We start from the raw sequence: 20786 nt of genomic DNA on the forward strand, positions 1-20786 counted from the left end.
TACTTGGGGGCCTGCTGTGGAAGGGCACTCGGCATGGTATGCATGGAGGTGGTGGCGATGGTGCACAGGCTGTACCTGTGTGCTGGTTGGGACTGTTTCTTTGTTGGTCGTTCTTTGTTTAGCCAGTGAGACTCCTCAGCATAGTGGCACCAGCTGGTCCTCAGTTACACTCCCATCCCTGGGCTTGCACTGGTGAAGTCACACTCAGAGCCCAAAGGACACTGGCACTCTTGGCAGGGGGCACCCCCCAGCTGCTCGTGGCTTTGAACATTTGTGGATGCGCTGCAGAGTGCAGTCTGCTGACCTCAGTTATGGGTCACACGCTCTCTGCCCTCCACCCCGGACTGCCCAGAATGGGCAGCACCATCTCTAGACTGGTATGAAGTTCATTTTGTCATCATTGTGATTTCTTAAACATCTCTCTTGGGGTGTATGTTTTCTTGAAAGTCAGGAAGAAACAGCCCCTTGTTTGGCTCAGCGGGGTTTAGAAGCCCTCTTTCACGGTTAATGACAGTAACTGCATGGGCCGCTTAGGAAGGATCAGCCAGATGCTAGAGCCATATGATGCCCCAGACCTGGTGTGAGATTTTCGTCTCTTCCCCTCCAGATCTCTCTCCCTTCGTCCTCAGCCTAGAGATTTATGGCATGGCTGTGTGTCTGTACAATGGGGTTGGGAATTTATAAAGCCACAGTGCCTAGTTGTGGGGCTAACACCCGGTCAAGCAATCATAATAGAGTGTTAGTGGAATTCTGTCGTGGGGAGAAAGGAGGTCTGGCATTGCCAGAAACAGATCTTGATTGACGAGGGCATTACCGAGGGAAGGCAGCTAACAAAGGAGCACTGGAGGGGCCAGAGTGACCCTAGTGTTCAAGTAATAGAAGAGCCAGAAAATCATTCCGAGCACATCCAGAACAGGAAGGCAACAGGGAGATCTGGTGGGGGCTCTGTAATGTTATCAATAGTAGAACTTTATCATAGGAATAAAGGCAGGACACTTTCCATTGGCTTCTTTCTATATGGAGAGGAGGCTGCATTTTTCCTCCAGCTCTTCCTATTCAATCCTCCAATTGACAGACGAGAACATTGAGTGTGTGTGAATGCGTATGACTGACTAAACAGTGGAGGAATGGAAAATCCTTGTAACCCGCAATGAATCTGGCATTTGTGAATGTACCCTACATACAGTACTTATTTATTTATTTTTAAAGATTTTATTTATTTATGTTAGAGCAAGGGAGGGAGAAGGAGAGGGAGAAAAACATCAATATATGGTTGCCTGTCACGCACCCCCCACCCGAGACATGGCCTGCAACCCAGGCATGGGCCCTAAACTGGGAATCAAACTGGAGACCCTTTGGTTCACAGTCCAGTCAATCCACTGAGCCACGCCAGCCAGGGCCCCCACATACAGGATTCAAGGGAGAAGGAAACAGGGAGCTAATGTTGCAGGGGGTAGCGTAGCGTTGAAATGTACAGACACAGAAACAGACTCGAATGAGCCGGTGTAGATCCTGCCCCCACCACTTATTCAGCTCTGTGGCCTTGGGCAAGCAGCTTAGCCTCTCTGAGCCTCCATTCGCTGTCTGTAAAAAGGGAATAGAAATAATACTTACCTCAAGGACTCACTATGATAATTCTAGAGAAGAGCTTAGAAAAGTGCCTGAGTGCCTGGCTTTTTAATTATTTTAGTGTTCCGGCCAGTTATATGACTTCCTTTCCTATGTGTCATCTCAGCAGGGACATCTCAGCAAAGTCATTAGTAAACAACCTGATGTTTGACAAGGGCCCTGGGCTCTGAGAGGTGGACTGATTTGTCCCCAGTCACCCACAGAGCCAGGGTCAGAAATGAGGTCACTTTGCATGTTTTTAAATGTTTTTCTGTGGACTGGCTTATTTTGGCCAGGCCCTTGGGATAGGCCATGTTTATAGGCAGGCTCTGTTGCTGAGGCTTGTTCAGAGGACGGAGAGAAGGAGTAGCAGGGGTTGTGCTGTGGACCGTGCCTGGGTTGTCTCATTTGTCCCTTTTGTCCCCTGCAGCAGTCTGAGACCGTAGGTGGTAATCCATTGTCTAGTCAGATGATTCGAACCCATGGCTCCCTGACACCAAAGCTCCTCCACTTGCCAGCTGGCTTTCCACTTAGGTCATTAGGATAATACCTGCTTCCTCAGCCCTGTGGGTGAGTTCTCCTAAACACAGGCCAGCAGGGTGAGATGGGGACCATTCTCTCTGTTGCGCAGAAAAGGGCGTAAGGGCACTGTTGCCCGGTGTCTTTCAGCTAGCAAATAGCTTCTGCTTTTGACCTAACTTCTGTACTGCCCCTTTGTCTCTCCATCTTCCATTGAGGCTGGGGTGCTGCCATGTGATCCTCAGAAGCGATAGGCTATCGTGTCCAGCTGGCATTGGACCCCAAAGGAGGGCGTTTTATGGTAGGATTCCCCAGAGGTCAATTGTCGCCAAGACAGTTTGGATTTCTTTATGTTCAGGGGAGTTTCCTTCTCTCCCTGGCTTCTCAGCACCCCTCTGGCCTTGAACACTGGCCTGCCTGAGCCATAACCTCACCAAGGCATGCAAGGGCACAGTTTATTAGACACACTTCTTTCGACAAAAGTTGGTTAGTAGTTTGGACCTGTCTGGTGTGGGGCACTTTATTTAGCACTGGCAGTACCCAATTAAGTTTCTTTAATGGATTAAAGTACTGAATTTTTATATCTAAATATAGAAAGTAGAAACAAATAAACAGGCCAGAGTTTGTCTTGGAGGAAGTATCGATTAGCACTGGAAAGGAAACGGAGGAGGACGGAGTCCGGGTGGGACCCAGCGGAGGCACAGCCTGGGCTGGGCTGGCTGTGGAAAGGCTTCTGGCAGGAGCGCTGGTGCTGAGACGTGGAGCTTGAGATCCAGGAGTAAAGGCGTGTTTGGACATTTCAGAAAACCAGACACATTCCAGGGAAGGGGGCGGTTCTCCCCCTTTAGTTCCAAACTCCTGCTGGTCACCCGCTCATTTTCCTCATGCCCCTGCTCTGCCAAGGAAGTGCCACAGGCGTCTCCCAGGGGCCAGGGTCAGTGGCACTCGCTCCGACGGGAAACTCGGGGTAAAATGTGCCCATTCTTAGCCCGGGGAACACCTCATGCCTGGCATTGTGGGCCATCTTATGTCACCAGAGTACTTCTGAGGGGGACCACACCTGAACGGCTGTGGAAAGGCCGTTCTGCCGTGTAGGTGCTCAGTACAAATACTGACAGGAAGAATAAGGTCTCTTTGCTCTGCTCTTGACTATTTTTTAACATTTTTATGAAACTCTTGCCTGGCCCAGGTGAAAAGTTTCAATAATGCATAAGGGCTTGCTTACATAGAAAAAGCAGCAGTTTTAATGCCCTTTGGAAATGTTTTGTTCCTAAAATATCTGGTATTTATTTTTTCCTTGTGCACCGTGCCTCCCCCGCCCCCAGTTTCACTAAATGATACAATTCAAAAGTCAGAGAGACCTTAGGGCAGGGGTGTCAAAGTCATTTTCACTGGGGGCCACACCAGCTTCACAGTTGTCTTCAAAGGGAAGGCAAGCCAAAATTTTAGGACTGTCTGTATAAATGTAACTACTCCTTAGCATATAAGGAGTTGAATTCCATTTGGCCCTTTTGAGGCAACCATGAGGCTGATGTGGCCCCCGGTGAAAATGACTTTGACACCCCTGCCTTGGAGGGCCTGGCCGTCTTCTACAGTGGCAGGTCTCAGCATGAAGCTCCCTGACTGCCCGCATCTGCATCACCTAGAATGTGTGAAATGCAGATTCTTGGGCCCGCTCCAGAGAGAATCAGAAACCCTGGGTGGAGCCCAGGTGGAGCCCTGGGGCCTGTATTATAGCAGGCCTCCAGGTGATTCGGAGACGTGTGTGATTTTGAGAACCAATATTTCAAACATAAAAGTAAATGAATACAGGCAGTAGGATCGGATGGGGTCCAGATCGCAACCCTCTTGCTCTCTGACTGTGTGCGTGTCCATTACCCCTTAGCCTCTGTGTTCCCGTCTCGAAAATGGGATTAGTCATAACCACTCTGGGGCTGTGGTGAGAGCTAATGTAAAGCGTGTGGTCAGCACTGAGCACTGCGTGCCTTGCACATGGTGAGCTCAGTAAATGGTTTATTGTTGTTATTAACCATCCTCCCAGACCAGGCAGTAGTCGTTTTGAACAGTATTCTAGACAGACGGCTCCCCGGTGAAGGGGGAGTTCAGAAGCTCTGGCCCGTTGCAGGGGGCGACAGCTGTGGCTGTGCCCAGTTATTTTACTGAGAGAGTGTGTGCCTTCCCGCTTCCTGCACTTTCCATTCTCAGTTGGAGCTCTGTTCTCTTGAGCCATTTGAACAAGACTGTTCTACATGGCAGTTCAGATAGTTGAAGATAGTGACCTTGGCCATCCTAAACTTTTGGTTTTTCTATTCATTCCCAAAGACTAACTTAAACATAAAACCATTGGGTTGTTTTGTTGTTGTTGTTGTTTTTAGAAAAAGGGTGGGAGAGGGCCTATCTCTGAAACTCCTTGTTAGTGGGTCTTTGGTGATTTCTGGGATGTAGAGAGATGCCTCAGAGTTTAAGGTTGCAGCTTTCCCGGCTGGGCTGTGGCCATGGAATAGACATTATAGTTGGTGGTTACTGTCGGTGAGGACTCTGCTTCCTGCTGGCAGGCACGAGCCCCTCGCCCCTGGAGTGTTTCTGTGTGGGCCCGTGGGTCGCAGGACGCACATCCCTCGGAGTCCAGCCTCTCTGCCTGCAGGACCCCAGCCCTTCCCTGCTCTGGTTTGGGCCAGCTGCTGGTGCTGTTGGGCGTCCCAGTTCTCATGAGTGTCCTCACCCGTGTCCTCACCTGTGTCACTAGCCCTCTGTTTCACTAGCAGTCTTTGCCATTCACAGTCTGCTCGACACTTTTTGTTTTTATTTAATTGATGTCTAATTAGTAGTTGTGAAAAGTTGTGCTGGCCAAGCAAATAATACCTTTCCTGAATTACACCGTGATGTTGTATGGGGCAGTGGTGGGATCGCTTTTTGAAAATGGGGTGTCGTAAAACAAACAAGGGTGCACGTGACAGGAAATGCTGAGTGGACGGTTCACTGACACTGAGGAGCTGGCCTTGCATTCTCAAGTGCTGTCCTTTCTGTGATCATGGCTCTAGTGAGGTTTCAGCAGGCCCATGCCTCCGGTGAGCTCCAGACAGCTAATTTGCACTTTGTTTTCTGCCTGTAATGCTGGACAGGTGGCCATTGGGAGACAGTGCAGAGGACTGCTCTGTCAGAGCTGAGAGTCAGGGTTGCCAGAGATGATGGGATGGCCCAAGGGTGCCTCCCCGGTGGGGCTCGGAGCTGGGGCCCGTGCTTCCTCGTCAGGGACTTGGGAAGCTCCTGCTGCTTGTGCCGTTGTCTTTGTGTTCGAGAGGGCTGATCGCTGTGGGAGGAGTATTTAGAAAATGGTTCACCCAGGGGTGAAGACTTGAGCTACTGACCTACCCACCCCGGGCTTGCCCGGATTTGGATGATTTCATGTGCGAGCCTGTGACACGTGTCACTTACGGTGTGAAATAGGTAGGAAGTTTAAATACATCTGACAGTTTAGAGAAGTCACTGAGAAGAGACCATTGTGAAATGACTTCCTAGGGATGGCGCACAAGGCCCAGACAGCAGTGGGGGTGTTCCATCTCAGCCGCTCCCCAGAATGTGGAGGGCCAGGGGGCCGCACTTGAGGGCTGCATTTCAGGGAGGAAGGACTGGTCTGGAGCTCCGTCGGGGGCATCAGTGTCAAGCGACTTCCAGGACCATGTGGAAAAAAAGGGTGGGAAAGCCGTGGCCTAGACACCTCACCTCTTACTCGCTGCTCGGCTTGAGCCAAGGGCTGTGCCTTTCTGAACCTCACTTTTCTCCTTTGTATTTCATCTCGTAGCTCCTACCATCGGGGACTAAGGGTTCGATGGCCCCGTCATTCTATAATAAGGGAACGCACCCTCCTTGCTCAGTGCACAATGTGTAGTGACCACTGAGGGGACATGAACTCCAAGGGGGAGGCAGTGGGAAGGGTCACCACTGAGCCGAGGGGCCTCCGGGTTGGGATGTGTCCGCACTCCTCTCACTAAGAGCCGTGGTGGCAGCTCCTCTGTAAGCTAGACGTCGCACGGTCGGGTGTCCTTGGGACCCATCCATTAACCCCCTTTTCTCTGGGGTGAAAGGCCTGTGTGCAATTAACAGCTTTTAAGTCAGGGAATTGATGACTTTTGCTTCAATGTTTTCAGAGTTCACCTGCCACTAATCTGGGGTCCCAGAAAACAGGCAGGCTGACTGCTTTTATCTCGCCTGATGGGTGCCTCTCCAGAGGCAGCAATTATGGTGATAACTGACGTTGAGAACTTGGCTCTTAGGAGCCTACTAATTGACCGCGGGGGCTGCTCCTCTCTCCACTGCCTGCGCTGCCTTCTGGTGCGGAGTGGTAGCTCGGGGCACCTCCCCGGCCCGGCAGCCAGAGCCGCTCCAAACCAGTCTTCAGAAGGCGCAGGGGTGGGTTTGGCCATGAGATCCCATCTTGGTTTTCACAGTGACTTAATTGTCCTTTAGACTGTGACCTGGGGGGACAACAGTGGACTTTCCTTTCCTGAGAGGGGACAATGGAGTCGGGGGACGTGCTTCAAACCCACTCCTCTGCCAAGGAATGGGGGGTGACGGGTGGAGGGCGTCAGGCCGTCACTTGCTTCTTTATATTCTTCTCTACTATGTAATTGAGTTCTAGTATTGGCTTTTCCTTTACCCAACATGGTACACCCAGTAAGTTCCAGAGAATCGTAGGGTTAAATGGTTTTAGTTTTTTCTAAAGATATAAAAAAGCAAGAAGGAAGAAATAGAAACTATCTCACCTAAGAAGAGGAAAATTTGTTTTAGGCATAGAAACAAAGGAAGATATAAAGAAAATGACTAGTCTTGAAAACCTAAAGTTTTTGAATTATGTACTTCAAAAAATTAAATAGACAAAAGTAGAAGACAGATAACAAAAAGGGGAAGTGTAAGTGTTTATAACATTAACACAGGTTGTTTAATATTCTAAGATCCCTTTCAAGTACCAAATGAGAAGAACCTCTTACAGGCGGACGAACAAGATCGTGACTAGGAAAGTCACAGAGTAAGAAGTGCACACTGCCAAGAACCTGTTAAACTTACTAGTTACCAAAAAAACCCACAATTGGGGGTTATTTCTAACAGTGAGAACTTGGGAAAACCTAACTGATTAACAATAGGACTATTTTTAAAGTTATAATATCCTTTAATGTCTTTAAAATCACGTCATTAAGAAGTAAGACTATTTAATGACTAGAGCCCGGTCCTTCTTGTTCTTTGCCCCCACCACCTGCTCCTGACGCCTGCTTGTTGCCCCTCAGGACTGAGCACCGAAGGCATTTACCGGGTCAGTGGGAACAAGTCAGAGATGGAGAGTCTGCAGAGGCAGTTCGACCAAGGTAAGGCCGTGGCCCACTGGGCACCAGAGGCTGGGACCTGTCCAGGTGACCGTGACAGCTGCAGTGTGGGTCTGGGGGTGTTTCTGCCCCTCACAGCCACAGGTGCTGGCTCGGTGACTGAGAAAGAGGAGGCATTTGGCCCCAGTTAGCATTGCTTCCATGGTCACACTGCCACAGGGCCGAGTGGAACAGGCACCGTCAGCGAATGGAAACATCACCCTCCCAGGCCTGTGTCAACCTGTCAGACACTGTACCCAGTCACCGCGGCACACACCTCATCCGCTGCTGAAGGGCCTTGCTCCCCCAGGGCAGGGCAGTTGGGTTGAGAGGGCAGTCCCATTCTGCCGGGCCCCAGGAGTGCCCTCACGAAGTCCCTGCACAAGCGGAAGGGAGGAAGGGGACATGTTGAGCCTTGGGATCCAGGCTTCCAGAGCTGAACTCTCATGAGTTAGACTCGCTCTTGGCAGTGACTCCTGTCCCTTTAGCTGGGGCAGCCGTGAGAGGCCACACCCTACCTGTTAGAACTGAGCACACTAGGTGACATGAAGTCTCACCCGCTGGTGCCGGAAGCAAATGAGCCAAAGCAGTCAAAGTTCTCCAATGTCCCTGGCCAGAGAGGAAGGTAAGCTAAGGGTCAAAGGAGGATTTGGCTCAATACAGAGCAGGGCCCGAGGGGCCCGAGCCTGCCCCAGAAGGCGGGCAGCCTGTGCAGGCCTGTACGACAGAACAGCCGGCCAGTGCCCAGCTGAGAGCAGGCACCCTGCCGGTGCCCCGGGGCCGTGGCACTTTGCAGCACCGCAGCCGGTCTCTGCCGGCCGGCAGTGAGAAGAGGTGACACAAGGGAATCGAAACACCTACGAACACTGAGGATAGGGAGCACGAGGTCCAAACGAGCGTACAGCCGTGCGCTGGTGTGCCCACTTGTACTGTGCATACAAGAATCTGTTACTCAGCTAAATAGGAACATCTGCCGACTGTCAGTAGGTGATGTCATACAAATCAGGAATACAGTAAAGTCTGAAAGGAGAAATTAGAGGCAGAGGTCAGTGGTATCATAAGCTGGGAGGGGCCAGAGTCAGGGAAACCGAGCCTGTCCCACCACCATGACGGACAAGGGTGGGCGCAGCGATCAGGATTGTTGGTGATGTGTCTGTGACCCACCATGGCCTTTTGCGAAAACCCTCCCCTTCCTTCTCTGGGGGGACATGGTGTCAGGAAAAGGAAGCAGCACATCCCAGCAGACCCAGGGGGCGACTTGTATGGCAAAGAAGGAGCAGGCGTGGTTCTACCCACGGACAACCTTGGAAGGAGGCGTTCGCTGTCAGCGTCTGTCTGCAGATCTGAGAACCTTTCTCTCGCAGCACCCCGGGTCCTCGAGGCTTCTCTGACTCCCCCCGACACTGAGTTTTCCTTTTGCTTCTGCCCAGCGCAGACTGCCTGCCCTCACTCTCCCGACTTCCTTTCAGACCACAACCTGGATTTGGCAGAGAAAGACTTCACAGTGAACACTGTGGCTGGTGCCATGAAGAGCTTCTTCTCGGAGCTGCCTGACCCCCTGGTCCCGTACAGCATGCAGATTGACCTGGTGGAGGCGCACAGTGAGTACCAGCAACTCAGCCTGGCTCGGGCGCCCCTGGCAGCACCCTGAACCAGCCATGGTGGGTGAATTGAGGCGCGGGTGGGGGGGGGGGGGGTTGCGGCCCCATAAGAATGGATCCTGCCCTCGGGGAGTGTGCGCTGTGGCTCTCGGAGCTTTGATTTAAAGGACACAAAGGAAGGAAGGGACCTAACAACGTGACACCAAAGGGACTCGAAAATGAGGCCGCTGCCTTTGTAGACCAGAGGTGCTTCTCTGAGAGTCCCCCAAACTCCGTGAATTAAGAGCCTGTTTTGGGTGCCAAGCTGGTCGAATCCCTGCTGTTTTGCTTGCGCATAGTGTGATGCTCTCTGAGCCTTCGCTTCCTGTGTTACCTCCCCACTCCTGTTTGCAGAGTGAGGTTGGGGGAAGTCTAGGGGTAGGACTGCAGCAGGCCTGTTGAGGGGTAGATGTTCTTTCCCTTCCCCTCCTCTCGCTTGCCCCCCTTCTCCCATCTCTCACACGAGGAAGTCAACGTGCAGTCCGGGGCCAGGCGGCCAGCCCCTGTGGGGAACGGGACAGTGCCAGTGGCCCCAACCAGATGGTCATGTGGGGCTGCAGCAAGGTAGCCCGTCTGGTTTTAAGGACCACCTTTGCGTGCTGTCCCGCCCTCCCAACAGCTGTCTGTCCCCTGGCCTGCCTTTCTCAGGAGGCATTTGTCCACCCGATTGGGAGCCTTCCCACTGGGCAGCCTTTCCTGGCCTCCGTGCCGTGCTGGAGGGGGGCCTGACCTCTCGGAGCTTTCCGTGTGTGCGTGGCAGGTTCAGCCCTTTTTAGTTGAAGGCAGCCTTCTAATCTGCACTTCTGGCGGGTGACAGCCCCCAGAAGCAGCCATTCCGCAGCAGAAGGGAGTGTCTTTGCCAGTGACCAGGGGAGTGTGGGGGGAGGGAGCCATGCTCCTCAGACCCCAGGCTGCTAGTCTCTCCTTGTCCTGCCCAACTGCGAAGAGGGAGCAAGCACAGTTTACTCACAAGGCTGATGGTGTGGGCAGAAATTGGGGGGCAGGGCTTTAAGTCCTGGGTCACTGGGACTCTTAGTGGCTCCAGGGAATAGAGGGGCCAACGGAAGCCCAGCCCTGAGCTGGGGGGGGAGCCCGCCAGGAGCTGACTGTTACCCGGTGCCAGGCCCCTGCAGCCCCTTTCCATGGTCTGCACTCCCCATGGTGTTTGTGTTCACGGCCTGGTGCTGCCCTCAGATTTTATCTGCAGTCTTGGCAGGTTAAAACTGTTCGCAGCTCCTAACCCTGCCCAAGCCCAGCGGGGATGAGGCAGAAGCACAGAGTTCTGCGGCTGTCGTAGGCTCACCCGGCCTTCTCTTCCTTCTGCCTTATCAGGCCAGGAGTCAGGGTTTCTCTGGTTGAGTTAGGGAGTGGAGACAGATGCCGGCTTCTCTGATCCCGCTGTCGTGATAGGGGTCCTCCCAGCCAGCCCTTCTCCAGCAGACTCCAGGCTGGCCCAGATGTGAAACGCATCGGAAATCTCAACCGGAGCCAGCTGTCTGTCTCCCTACCTGGACTTGTTCCTGGGAGGAAGTTAGGAGCTGGAAGTGTGGGCCGGTACCCAGCTTGCTGAGAACTGGGGGAATCCTGTCAGCATTTGTCTTGAACTGGCGCCACCTAGAGGCCCGTGGGGAGTCCTGGCACCCAACAGAATCCCATTGTTTCTTTGGGGGGATTGCTGGCAGAGCATCTTTCTGTTTTTGGAGCCGGTGGGGGCAGAAGAGAGAGGTTTTATTGATAGGAAATCTGCTGCCCTTCCTACAGCAGCTTCCGTGACTCCCAGTGCTGAGGAATGGAGCTTCTTGCTGCTACTCAGCCTGAAAAGGGTGGAGATTTTTCTGCTTCCTGTTCCTATTGTGTGTTTCCTGCGCCCCAAGCTAGCCAGTCAGCTGGAGCTCTGTGTCTTGAACCTGGTGGGGGGGTGCCGTGTACCCCGCTGACCTGGCACGTCTCACAGCCAAAGCAAGCTGAGTGAAGAGTGGGACTGTGTATGCAGGAAGTGGTTAACTGAGCCCAGGACACCAACCAGGCAGTGCCCAATTTAGTGCTCAGGGACGTGGAACAAAGATTCTCAAGCCCCAAAGTAGCTGTTCCCAGCCTGGCTGGGTTTCCATGGCAACATCAACTTGACCAGCTCTTACTGCTTAATACCTAAGAACTGTTGTCTATGTGTGTTCAGGGCTTGCAAATGGTTTAAGATCCCATCACAACAGATACCAAGCTCACTATCAAATTGTTTTGTTAGCTGCATAGTTTCACAATATTGAACGTGCTAAAAATCTGCCCACAAAATAGAGATGTGTGTGTGTGTGTGTGTGTAAGAGAGAGAGAGAGAGAGAGAGAGAGAGAGAGAGAGAGATTGTTCACCAGTTATTGTTCTGCCACATTCAAGGTGATGTGTGAGAGATTCAGAAATGAATAACATTGCCCTGGCTGGTGTGGCTGAGTGGACTGAGCACCAGCCTGCGAACCGAAAGGTTCGATTCCCAGTCAGGGCACATTCCTACGTTGCGGGGCAGGTCCCTGATTAGGGGCGTGTGAGAGGCAGCCGCAAAAAGAAAGAAAGACATGAGTAACAGCATGCCAGTAGGGAGTGGCAAGCTGGGGCTTGAGCTTTGGTGCTGAGACATTGCCCCAGCCCTCCCTGGGTTCACATTTAAGCTATCTGCCAGACAGAGTGGGGGAAGATGAGCTGGAAATGCAGGAAATGCAGTGAGGTGGAGATAAGGTAGAGGGCTTCATGGAGGAGGTAGCATGAGGCAGAGAAAAGAGCTTTGAATTCCTCATTCCATCTCGTTCTCATACCTCACCTCAGCCTTCCGTTGTTCTTACGCCACATCATCTCCTTTTCCTCCCGTGATATGACCCCACCACCACCCATCTGGAATCCCATCAGTCCGCATGTGCATTTTAGTCTCTAGAGAAGACCAGTAGCTTTCATCAGATTGTCAGAGGGATGTGTGACCCAAAATGGTTCAGGATGCCAGTTTACCATCCTCCCATCCCATTTACAGATGACACCGCTCAGGACCACAGATGCTAAATGATGGGCTGGCACAGTCACCAGGCAGGCCAGCCTTGCTGCTCCCTGGGCTCTTGTTCCCATGCTGCCTTGAGACATTGCTCATCCTGGGATTCTGCCTCTTTTCGCCCGTGCAGACAGCTGCTGAGGGCGTGGGGGTGCTTCCCACCTCCCAGCATGGGCTCGTCCCTGCCTCAGTCTGGTAGGCTGGGAGACACTGGGTGTTACTGCGTGGTGGGGCCTCTAGGAGATGGACACACAGGATCTTTCAGAGTGAGGCCTCTGCCCTGGAGTCCTTTCCCACCCGAAACAGAGGCGGGGCTTGCACACAGCGTGTAGCGTGCCTCACCACGGGGTGCGGCCTAAGCTGGGCGTTGTCCTCTTTAGGCAGTGCAGGTGTGCCAGGTGGTCAGAGGCCATCAGGGTGTTCCTCTGAGCACTGAGCTGGGCAGCAGCAGGCCCTCGCCGAGAGCCAGGCCGGCAGCCTGGGTGCCAAGTGGCAGCAGAGTGGCACACCCAGGGCAAGGACGGCGTTTGAGGTCGGGCACCAATTTCTGTGACCTTGGACCAGTATTTTTACTTCTTTGAACCTTGGTTTATGATTGTACCATGAGGGATGTGGTGAGCTAGGCTCTAAGGTCTCCGGTGGCCTCTAGCTGTCCTCCCCTCCTTCCTCTTGAGTTCTGGTGGTCTCTGTCATTCTAAACTGCACAGTCTTTGTCCAGACTCTGTCTGGGCCCAGCCAGCCTGGAAAGGCCTCTTCCGTAGTGGCTTGCCACCTCAGGTGACTGACAGGAATTTTGAAAGTATGCTGTGTTAGCCGAGGGGGCCCGAGCCCTGCAACTGCCGCCTCTCCGAAGAGTACTGTTGACGTCGGAGAGGGCGCCGCAGTGCAGTGGAAGGCAGCTGGTCCAGAGCAGGCATGCTGGCCTGGGTGGCAGGGCCCGGGCCCCCCACCCCACCCCCACCAGCCTTGTGCCCTTGACGCTGCCTCTCGGACCAGCTTCCTCAGCCAGCCTGTGGGTCAGGCCCAGCCTCACCCTCACTTGGGTGGGGGTATGGGCTGTACAGAAAGGGACTGAGATCTGCCTACCAACACCCCAGCATATCCCAAGGCTCTTACTGGTGTTGGGGTGCCGTGAAAAGGCTTCCAGTTGGAGCCTGGAGGCGGCCCCTTGGCACTGGTGGGCTTCGCTTGCTTGAGGGAAGTGAGCAAGGTCAGTCAGAAGGGCATCGGCAAGATGGCCCTTGGTTTTCATGGGGCAGGCGCAGGGCCAGGTTTGCACTGGGAGGCTTCCCGCTGCTGTCCGGAGGGCCTCCCTCCTCCCACCGCACACTGGACGCTCCTCAGCACTCGTGGGCGCCTGCACCACGCAGCTAGTAGGAGGAAGGCAGAGGGAGCACCAGGGGGTGGCCACCAAGGCCCTTGGCGGGCACCTCGCTGCGTCAGGAAGGGGGCCGGCCTCCCTGGGAGCTGTGTGTGAATTACTGTCAGAGCAGACTCGCGCTCAGTAACCCCTCCCCCCACGGAAGAGCAGAGGAAGCAGCCCTTCGCGTTGCTCCACGCATAATAGGAAGGAGCGGGCGTCCCTTGCAGATGGCGGCCTTGCCAGCCCCGCTTCCTGCCTCCAGCCGGGAGAGCGGGAAGGCTGCCTCCTAGGTGAGGGGCCTAATTAAACAAACACAGCTGTGTCTGTGTCGTGTGGGCCCTGGGGGGCCGTGCCGCTGAGCCCGCATCTGGAAGGGCGTGATGGTTTTGTTAGGCGAGACCCTGAGCCACGCGCACACTTCTCGTGTCCTTCCATACGCTCAGTCATCCTCTGAGAGCAGCTTGCTTTAAGTAAACTTTTTCTTTAAACTTAACAGGAAAGGGTTTTGAAACTCAAGACCAGAAAGAAAGTGTGTCCTTGAGGTTGAACCCTTGAAATAAATCTTGGGTTTAAAGAAATGGAAATGATAATGGCCCCACATAACTAGTTTCCGTGGTTTAGCCATTTTCTAACAAGCGACTGTTACCAAGACACATGTGTTTATCAAGTCCCTCTCTAGTCTGAAAGTTTGCCCAGTCTGGTGCTCACTGGCCGCCAGCGAGAGCTCCCCCCAGCTTGTCCCTGCCCGCCTTCGAAGCCTCCCCTTCCACTGGTTTTCCGAAAGTGAGGCGGGCCTCCAGGAGCTTATTGTCTGAGCCCTTCACGTCTGGGGGTGTCTTCACTGAGTGAGGGGGGCACTGTCATCGGCCCCTTCTACAGGTGAGGAGACCGGCCCTCAGATGTTTCACTTCCACAAGGTCATACAGCTGCTTGGTGTCAGAGACAGGATTCGTATGTAGGACCACAGGGGCGGGGTTTGGGCTCTGAACTTCCCGCCAAGCCCTCTCTGCACCTCCCCGCCCTTCGGGCCTGCCCTTTGCATCTGTGCTTCCGGCTAGCTGGAGCCAGGCCCCGCAAGCGCTCACCCCACTGCGACCCTCTGGGCGCACCACCTACTGCAGAGGCTACTGGCTCAGAGGCCACAGGCTTCCCACAGAGCACATGGGTTGGGGAGTCCGCAAACCTCCACACTCAGGCAGCCTGTACATGCTTGTTTGTGGGGAGGGAGCCCGCCGCTTTCTCCCGTCACAGAGGAGCCTGTGCCCCCATACCAACTAGAAACCGTTGTATTTCTCAGCGGACCCCCAACCACCCACGCCCACAACCCTCGTTCGTGGGGTAGCTGCCACTCTTCAGGAACAGCCCCACTGTGGGGTTTCTAAGCCCCGGAGTCCTAGACATGACCCTCAGTTCCAGACAGCAGCCATTGGGGTGTCTTCCCGCACTCAGAGAAGCCACACATCTTGGCCAGCTGACTCCAGAGGACTCTGGACCCTTTTGTCTCACTGGTCCCAGCCGGCTTTCCCAGGCAAGATGGCTCAGACCCACTCCGGGAGGGGCAGCCTGGACCCCAGGGAGCACAGTGGTCCCCACTCAGGTTCCTCGACCTCTCTGGGCCTCAGATTCCTCATCCTTGAAATGGGGCGATAACACCCCCTGCCTCACAGGCTTGTGAGGGCCGACTGAAGCAGGCCCGGCGTGGGGTAAGCGTCTGGTTCAGGTGAGCTTGTTTTCGCTGCCCTGGTGCATCAGGGTTCCACGGTGAGCAGTGTGAGCAGTGGGGGGCGGGGCAGCGCAGGCCCTGTGATGGACTGTATGAGGGGTCCCTGTAGCTCTGGGAAAAGGACAGAGCCCTGGTTCTGTGACAGACTCCCTCCCTAGACAGCCTGTTGGCGTGGGTGGGTGGCAGCGCTCGCCCGTCTGGTCAGGAAGCAAGCAGGCTTTCTGCGTTGAGATGCCTGTCTCCAGGGGCAACCGGGTGAGCAGAGAATGGTGTTCTATATGGTGGAGTCTCTTTGGATCGCTGAGTCTCGGGTGGTGGAGGCCAGGAAGCTCCAGGCACGGAGGGTTCCCCTGGAGCAGGGGCCTGGGACCCAGAGGTAGGCCTGACCCTGGGCCGGGCCCCTGCCAGGTACGCCACCTTGGGCACAGGCTCTGGGGTTGGCCTTGTTAAAAAGCCCTGGGCTGCCCTCAGAGAAGGCCCCATGGAGCCCTCTGGGCCCAAGGCTGCCCAGGACCAGCGTCTGCTCTGAACCCCAAAACACCCCAGCCGTGGCTATAGAAGTCTTTGGTTTTCTTTTTCCTCAGAAATCAATGATCGGGAGCAGAAGTTGCATGCTCTCAAGGAGGTACTCAAGAAATTTCCAAAGGAAAACCACGAAGTCTTCAAATACGTCATCTCTCACCTGAACAGGTACGCCGCAGGGCCTGGTCTTCCCTCCCTCAGAAATCACCAGGCCGTGCGGTGAGCAGCAGAGCGGGGCTGGGCACAGCTCCATCCTCAACCTGGTGATGGGGCCCAGCTGACCCGCCAGGCCCCCCAGGGGTGCTGGTCCGCCTCGGACGTGCATCTGGCTCAGGTTCCCACACTAGTTCTGCCCGAGAGAGGTCCGCAGGTCCCCAAGCATGCTGAAGTCCTCTCTCCGGTATTCCTCTGCCCACGGTGTGCGACAGAGCACCGCACCGAGACAGGTGTGCCAGGGGAAGGGCAAGCCCCAGCCCAGGGAGTGCAGGGGCAGCAGTCAAGAGGCCCGCTAATGGCCCGTGTCTGGAGTCTGCACACAGAGCACATCTGGGGTCGGGCAGGCCTGTGTTTTTTACGTTAGCAAAGTAGTATTTTATGGAGCTCTGTCTTGGGACACATACTCCCTGGCCCTGCATAGCCAGAGCATTGTCACCCACTTTGGTGGTCTGGGTGTGAGTCCCTGAGGCAGTGTGTTCACCCTCAAGGCTTGGGTGGGGTGCAGGGAGGTGCTCATGAGCCAGGGCCTCATTGCCGCCCGAGGGGCCTCGCCATGTGGGGCCCTGGAGCAGAGGACAAGGCTCGGAGAGCTGCGCTTGGGCCTTTTCTGTTCTCAGGCTGTGGGTGGGCAGGCAGGGTGACAGTGACTGTGAGCACGCACATGAGACGGGGCAGGGCACAGAGCCTCAGCTAGGGCCCACTGCGCTCTGACCGTGAGTCTGCTGTCCCCTGCAGAGTCAGCCACAACAACAAGGTGAATCTCATGACCAGTGAGAACCTCTCCATCTGCTTCTGGCCCACACTGATGAGGCCCGACTTCAGCACCATGGACGCGCTCACAGCCACGCGGACCTATCAGACAATCATCGAGCTCTTCATCCAGCAGTGCCCGTTTTTCTTCTACAATCGGCCCATCAGCGAGCCCCCCGGGGCCACGCCCAGCTCCCCCTCTGCTGTGGCCTCCTCTGTGCCCTTCCTCACCTCCACACCCATCGCCAGTCAGCCGTCACCCCCCCAGTCGCCCCCACCCACCCCCCAGTCCCCGATGCAGCCACTGCTCCCATCCCAGCTCCAGGCTGAGCACACGCTGTGAGTCAAGGCCTGGGGCAAAAGGAGGCTGTCTTCTCTCTTCAGAGTGGTGGCACTTGGCCTTGAACACGACCGGGTCCACCAGGGCAAAGGTGCGGAGGGTGTGCCCTCTCCCCTGTCACCTTCTCAAGACCTCAGTGGTAGCACCAGCCAACCGCCCACTGTGGGCTGGGCAGTCGGGGCCCCTGAGCCCAGCGCTCAGACCTGGGGCTGTCTACAGGCCGTAGCCAGGGGGCCCGCCCTTTGACACGGACCCCTTTGAGGACTGAACTGGTCAGGCAGCAGCCCCAGTGGCCCTCCACATGCTCACTGCTCCCCAGATCGCCTGCCAGTGCACACTGGCCTCAGGGCATCACCCACTGCTCGGGACAGAGCCCTGGCCTTTGCCGGAGGAAGGAGGAAGCCCTGAGACACAGGCCGCCCGAGGGCAGGCCTAGCAGCCCCTGAGGAGACCACTTCCCATCTGTCTCTTCCCACCTTCCCCGTCTGCACCCCCACTCCCAGTTGCGGGGTGCGGCCTGTCTAGCAGCCTCCTTGGGAACGTGTGGGCCAGGGCTCTGCCACCCCAAGGTACGGTGCTGAGGGCTTCTGCCAGGCCAGTCAGGACAGAGAGAGGCAGCCTCGTGCCTGGACCAAGCCGGAGTGCGGCTTCCCCTCCAGTGCTCGCGCCCTCCCCTGCACTGGCTTCGGGATGCATTCCCTTGGCAGCAAAGGAACACTGGAAGGAGAATGGAAAGACCCATCTAATCGTTTTTAAAAAGAAAAAGGAAGAAAAGTGCAGACCTCAAGATTTCGGCTTCCCTCCCGCCTGAGAGGCACACAGATGGCGTGTGGCCCTTCTCTTGTGACAACAGAGCATGGAGGCCCAGGGCGGGTGCCTGAGAGCCTGTTGGGGTCCTACTTACATTCTGTCCCCAGACTCCTCTCTCCCCCAGGAAGATGGTTTGTGTCCTTGATGGGCAGAGCTGGGGAGACCCGCAGACCAGCCTAGAACTTGGTCTGCCTTTGGAACACACTACAGCTCTGTGGAAACACTACTTCATGTGTGTATTTGTGTGCGTGCGTGCGTGCGTGCGGGGGCAACCTGTGAAGGAGGGAACAGCCGAGGGTGCTGGGGTGCACTGGGGTGTGGGTCACCAGTGTGCTTCGTGTTGGAGTGGGATTGTCTCCATCCAGGGCCGTCGAGTACCGTGCCAGCAGTACTGCTCGTGGGGAGTGAGTGTGCTCTGGAGGTCTGCCACCCTTCTGGTGGGCACCCACCATGCTCCCAGGGCCAGCAGGCCTGGGGGGCCGCAGGCACAGAGGCCGCCAGAGTCACGAGGAAAGCACTGTGCCTGCCTTGCACACCACGCCACCACCCCCTCCCCTGGCCTTCCCCAGCTCCTCCTGAGAAATGGCCTTCCCCTTCCCCTCAGCTTCCTGGTCACTGGCCCATGGGAGAACCCTTCTCCTGGTGGCTGGGCCGTGGCCTCAGCAGTGGAGAAGCCTAACACTAAGGTACCCGGGGTGTGGGGTAGAGGGCCCCACGTGCCACCCAGTCCTCCGGGTTTCTTTGCACTTTAAGCGGCGCCTGTGGTATGACCGACGCCCTAGGTCACCTCCGCTGGGGGCTGACAAAGCTAAGAGGTGCCTCAGCATGGTCCGCAGCCGCTTCCTCTGCTCACTGACCTTCCTCTGGGTAAGCTGGACATGCACTGTGTTTAGTTCTTGTGTGGCACAGTAAGGTGCTCCGAAAACTACATCCCCCCTGCAAGTTTTAACCCCTCAATAGGAACACTAGTCAAAAAGCAAACCCAAGGTCGTGGGTGCTTTGTGTAAACGTTGGATGAGGAACATTTTTTTCTGGTGGAGGGTGCTTGGCGGGATAGGCCGGGAGGCAGTGTGTGTGTGTGTGTGCTTTTGACCCGGGTCGGCAGTGCCCCCAGCCAGGCAAGTACTGAAGTGGCTGCATGGAATGAATTTCTCCCCTTTTCTAGGTCATGTTCACGTCCTCCCAGTCAGCCCTTCAGGGGTGCCCTTAAAGGGAAGCCATGGGGGTGGCCTGGAGCTGCTGTCCCTGGTGTGAGCTAACAAGAGTGGCGTGGCTCCCTCCAGTTGCCCATTGCACACTGCCACCTCCTTTGTGCTGGCACACCTCCCTCCCCCACTCCACCACCTTTAGCCTCGGCTCTGCACCAGGAACTCACAAGCCCCCAGTGCGCCTGCCAGACGCACAAATGGTTGGGGGCAGCAGTGGGGAGCAGCTGTGCTTCTTGCCCTCCTTGCCCTTGCACCTGCAGAGATAGCCTCTGGCCCTGCAGCGCCCCCTGGCGGCCATCCGGAGTAGCTGCAGGGTCCCTTCACACACAGGCCCGTGTCCAGCCAGGGCTTTGAAGGAGTGCAGGCGGGGAGGGTAGCTCGCGCCTCATCAGAACTGCAGTGAGCAGAAAGCTCCAGGGGGCTGTTTGCTAACTTTTTAGCTTCTCCTTTCTGCTTTTCCAAGCGGACTCTGGCTAGAGGGCACTTCTTGGTTCTGAGTTAGCACTGCCACTAGCAGCAGCAGCAGGCCCGAGCTTCAGCTTCCGGTCGGAGGTCTGTATTCGGACCAAGTGGGTGCTCGGAGGGAACGCACAAGGGAGAGGCAGGGTGTGTGTCGGGACACTGCTTTAAACGGATTGTAACCCACAGCGCTCAGAACTGAGGCGGTGGCTGGCGGGAACTCGCCTTGGCCGAAGGGGTCAGCCAGCCTGCGGGCTGTGCTGCCCCGTGTCCCGCCGCAGAGCAGTGCTGTGCCCCGCGGCTCCTCCCAGCTCCCAGCCAGTGTGCTTTGGAGTCCCTGCGCGTGTGGGCGGCATTCAGGGGGCCAGCAGCGCTGGTCGTGAGCAGGAGGCTGGGTCTGGGGGGGAGGTGTCCCACGGTCAGGAGCCTGGCTGGTGGGTCTGTCTTGGATTCTCAGCTGCGTTGTGCACCAGGTGTCAGCATCTTGTCAAGTCAGTCTTCCCGTTACGTGACGTGTTGAGGGGCGCTGAGTGAAGTGTGCATTCCTGTTTTGGGGTGCTCCGCACCCCACTGCCACCTAGGTCTTCCAGCTTAAGATAGGAAGCAAGCTCCTGGGAGGTGGTTGCAGCAGAGTGTGTGTCTGTGTTGGGGGGTCTGGGGCCCCGGGAGAGTGCACCTTCCCCTCTCCTTGTGCTTCAGCTCCGGGGGAGGGGGGAAGCAGGGGCTGGAGGGAGACCTCCCACAGGTCTCAGCCCTGAAACTTGACAACCACTCGTAGCACTTGTAATCTGAAGTCCTCTCCATCCGAGCCCCCCCCCCGTCCTCCTGTGAGAACACACCGCTGAGGGAGGGGTCTCCTAGAGAAAGCAGAGGGCAGTGGCCGAGGAAGCATCTGCGCCGCGATCCTCGTGTGCAGCGGTCACACAAGCAAAGCCTTTGGCCTATTTCCTGGGGCTCAGCTTTCTGGGGACGGTTGCCCCGCTATTGCTTGGCAGGTTCAAGCCACTTCTTTCTCTTAGGTGAAAGGATAGTCTGAGTCATGTATGACAGAAACCTAAGTCACGTCTGGGCTATGCTGGACTGAGTGGCACCAGGGAGGTGCTGGGTGAGGGGAAAGGCCACGCATCTCCCCAGGTCCTGGGCCTACCCTGGGCTGTGCCTGCGTCGCTGTCTTAGCCTGGAAGGACTCTTCCCTCCTCTGGAAGCCACCTGCCCGGCCCGAGAACCCCTCCTCCCAAGGCCGGG

General features: G+C 55.9%; 1 protein-coding gene across 1 annotated transcript in view; it reads left to right on the top strand.

The window, feature by feature from the left end:
- The window catches only part of ARHGAP35 (Rho GTPase activating protein 35), a 115157-nt gene extending 97994 nt beyond the window's left edge, over positions 1–17163 (top strand). Inside the window, exons 4-7 of the mRNA XM_037059265.1 lie at positions 7410–7487; positions 8954–9085; positions 15821–15926; positions 16710–17163. Coding sequence (XP_036915160.1) covers positions 7410–7487; positions 8954–9085; positions 15821–15926; positions 16710–17067 — 674 coding nt within the window. The 3' untranslated portion in view covers positions 17068–17163. The remainder of the gene's footprint in view (positions 1–7409; positions 7488–8953; positions 9086–15820; positions 15927–16709) is intronic.
- The last annotated feature ends 3623 nt before the right edge of the window (positions 17164–20786 follow it).

Source organism: Sturnira hondurensis, unplaced genomic scaffold, assembly GCF_014824575.4.
Source record: "Sturnira hondurensis isolate 20B ecotype Veracruz unplaced genomic scaffold, ASM1482457v3 Scaffold0001020, whole genome shotgun sequence".
Classification (NCBI taxonomy): Eukaryota; Metazoa; Chordata; class Mammalia; order Chiroptera; family Phyllostomidae; genus Sturnira; species Sturnira hondurensis.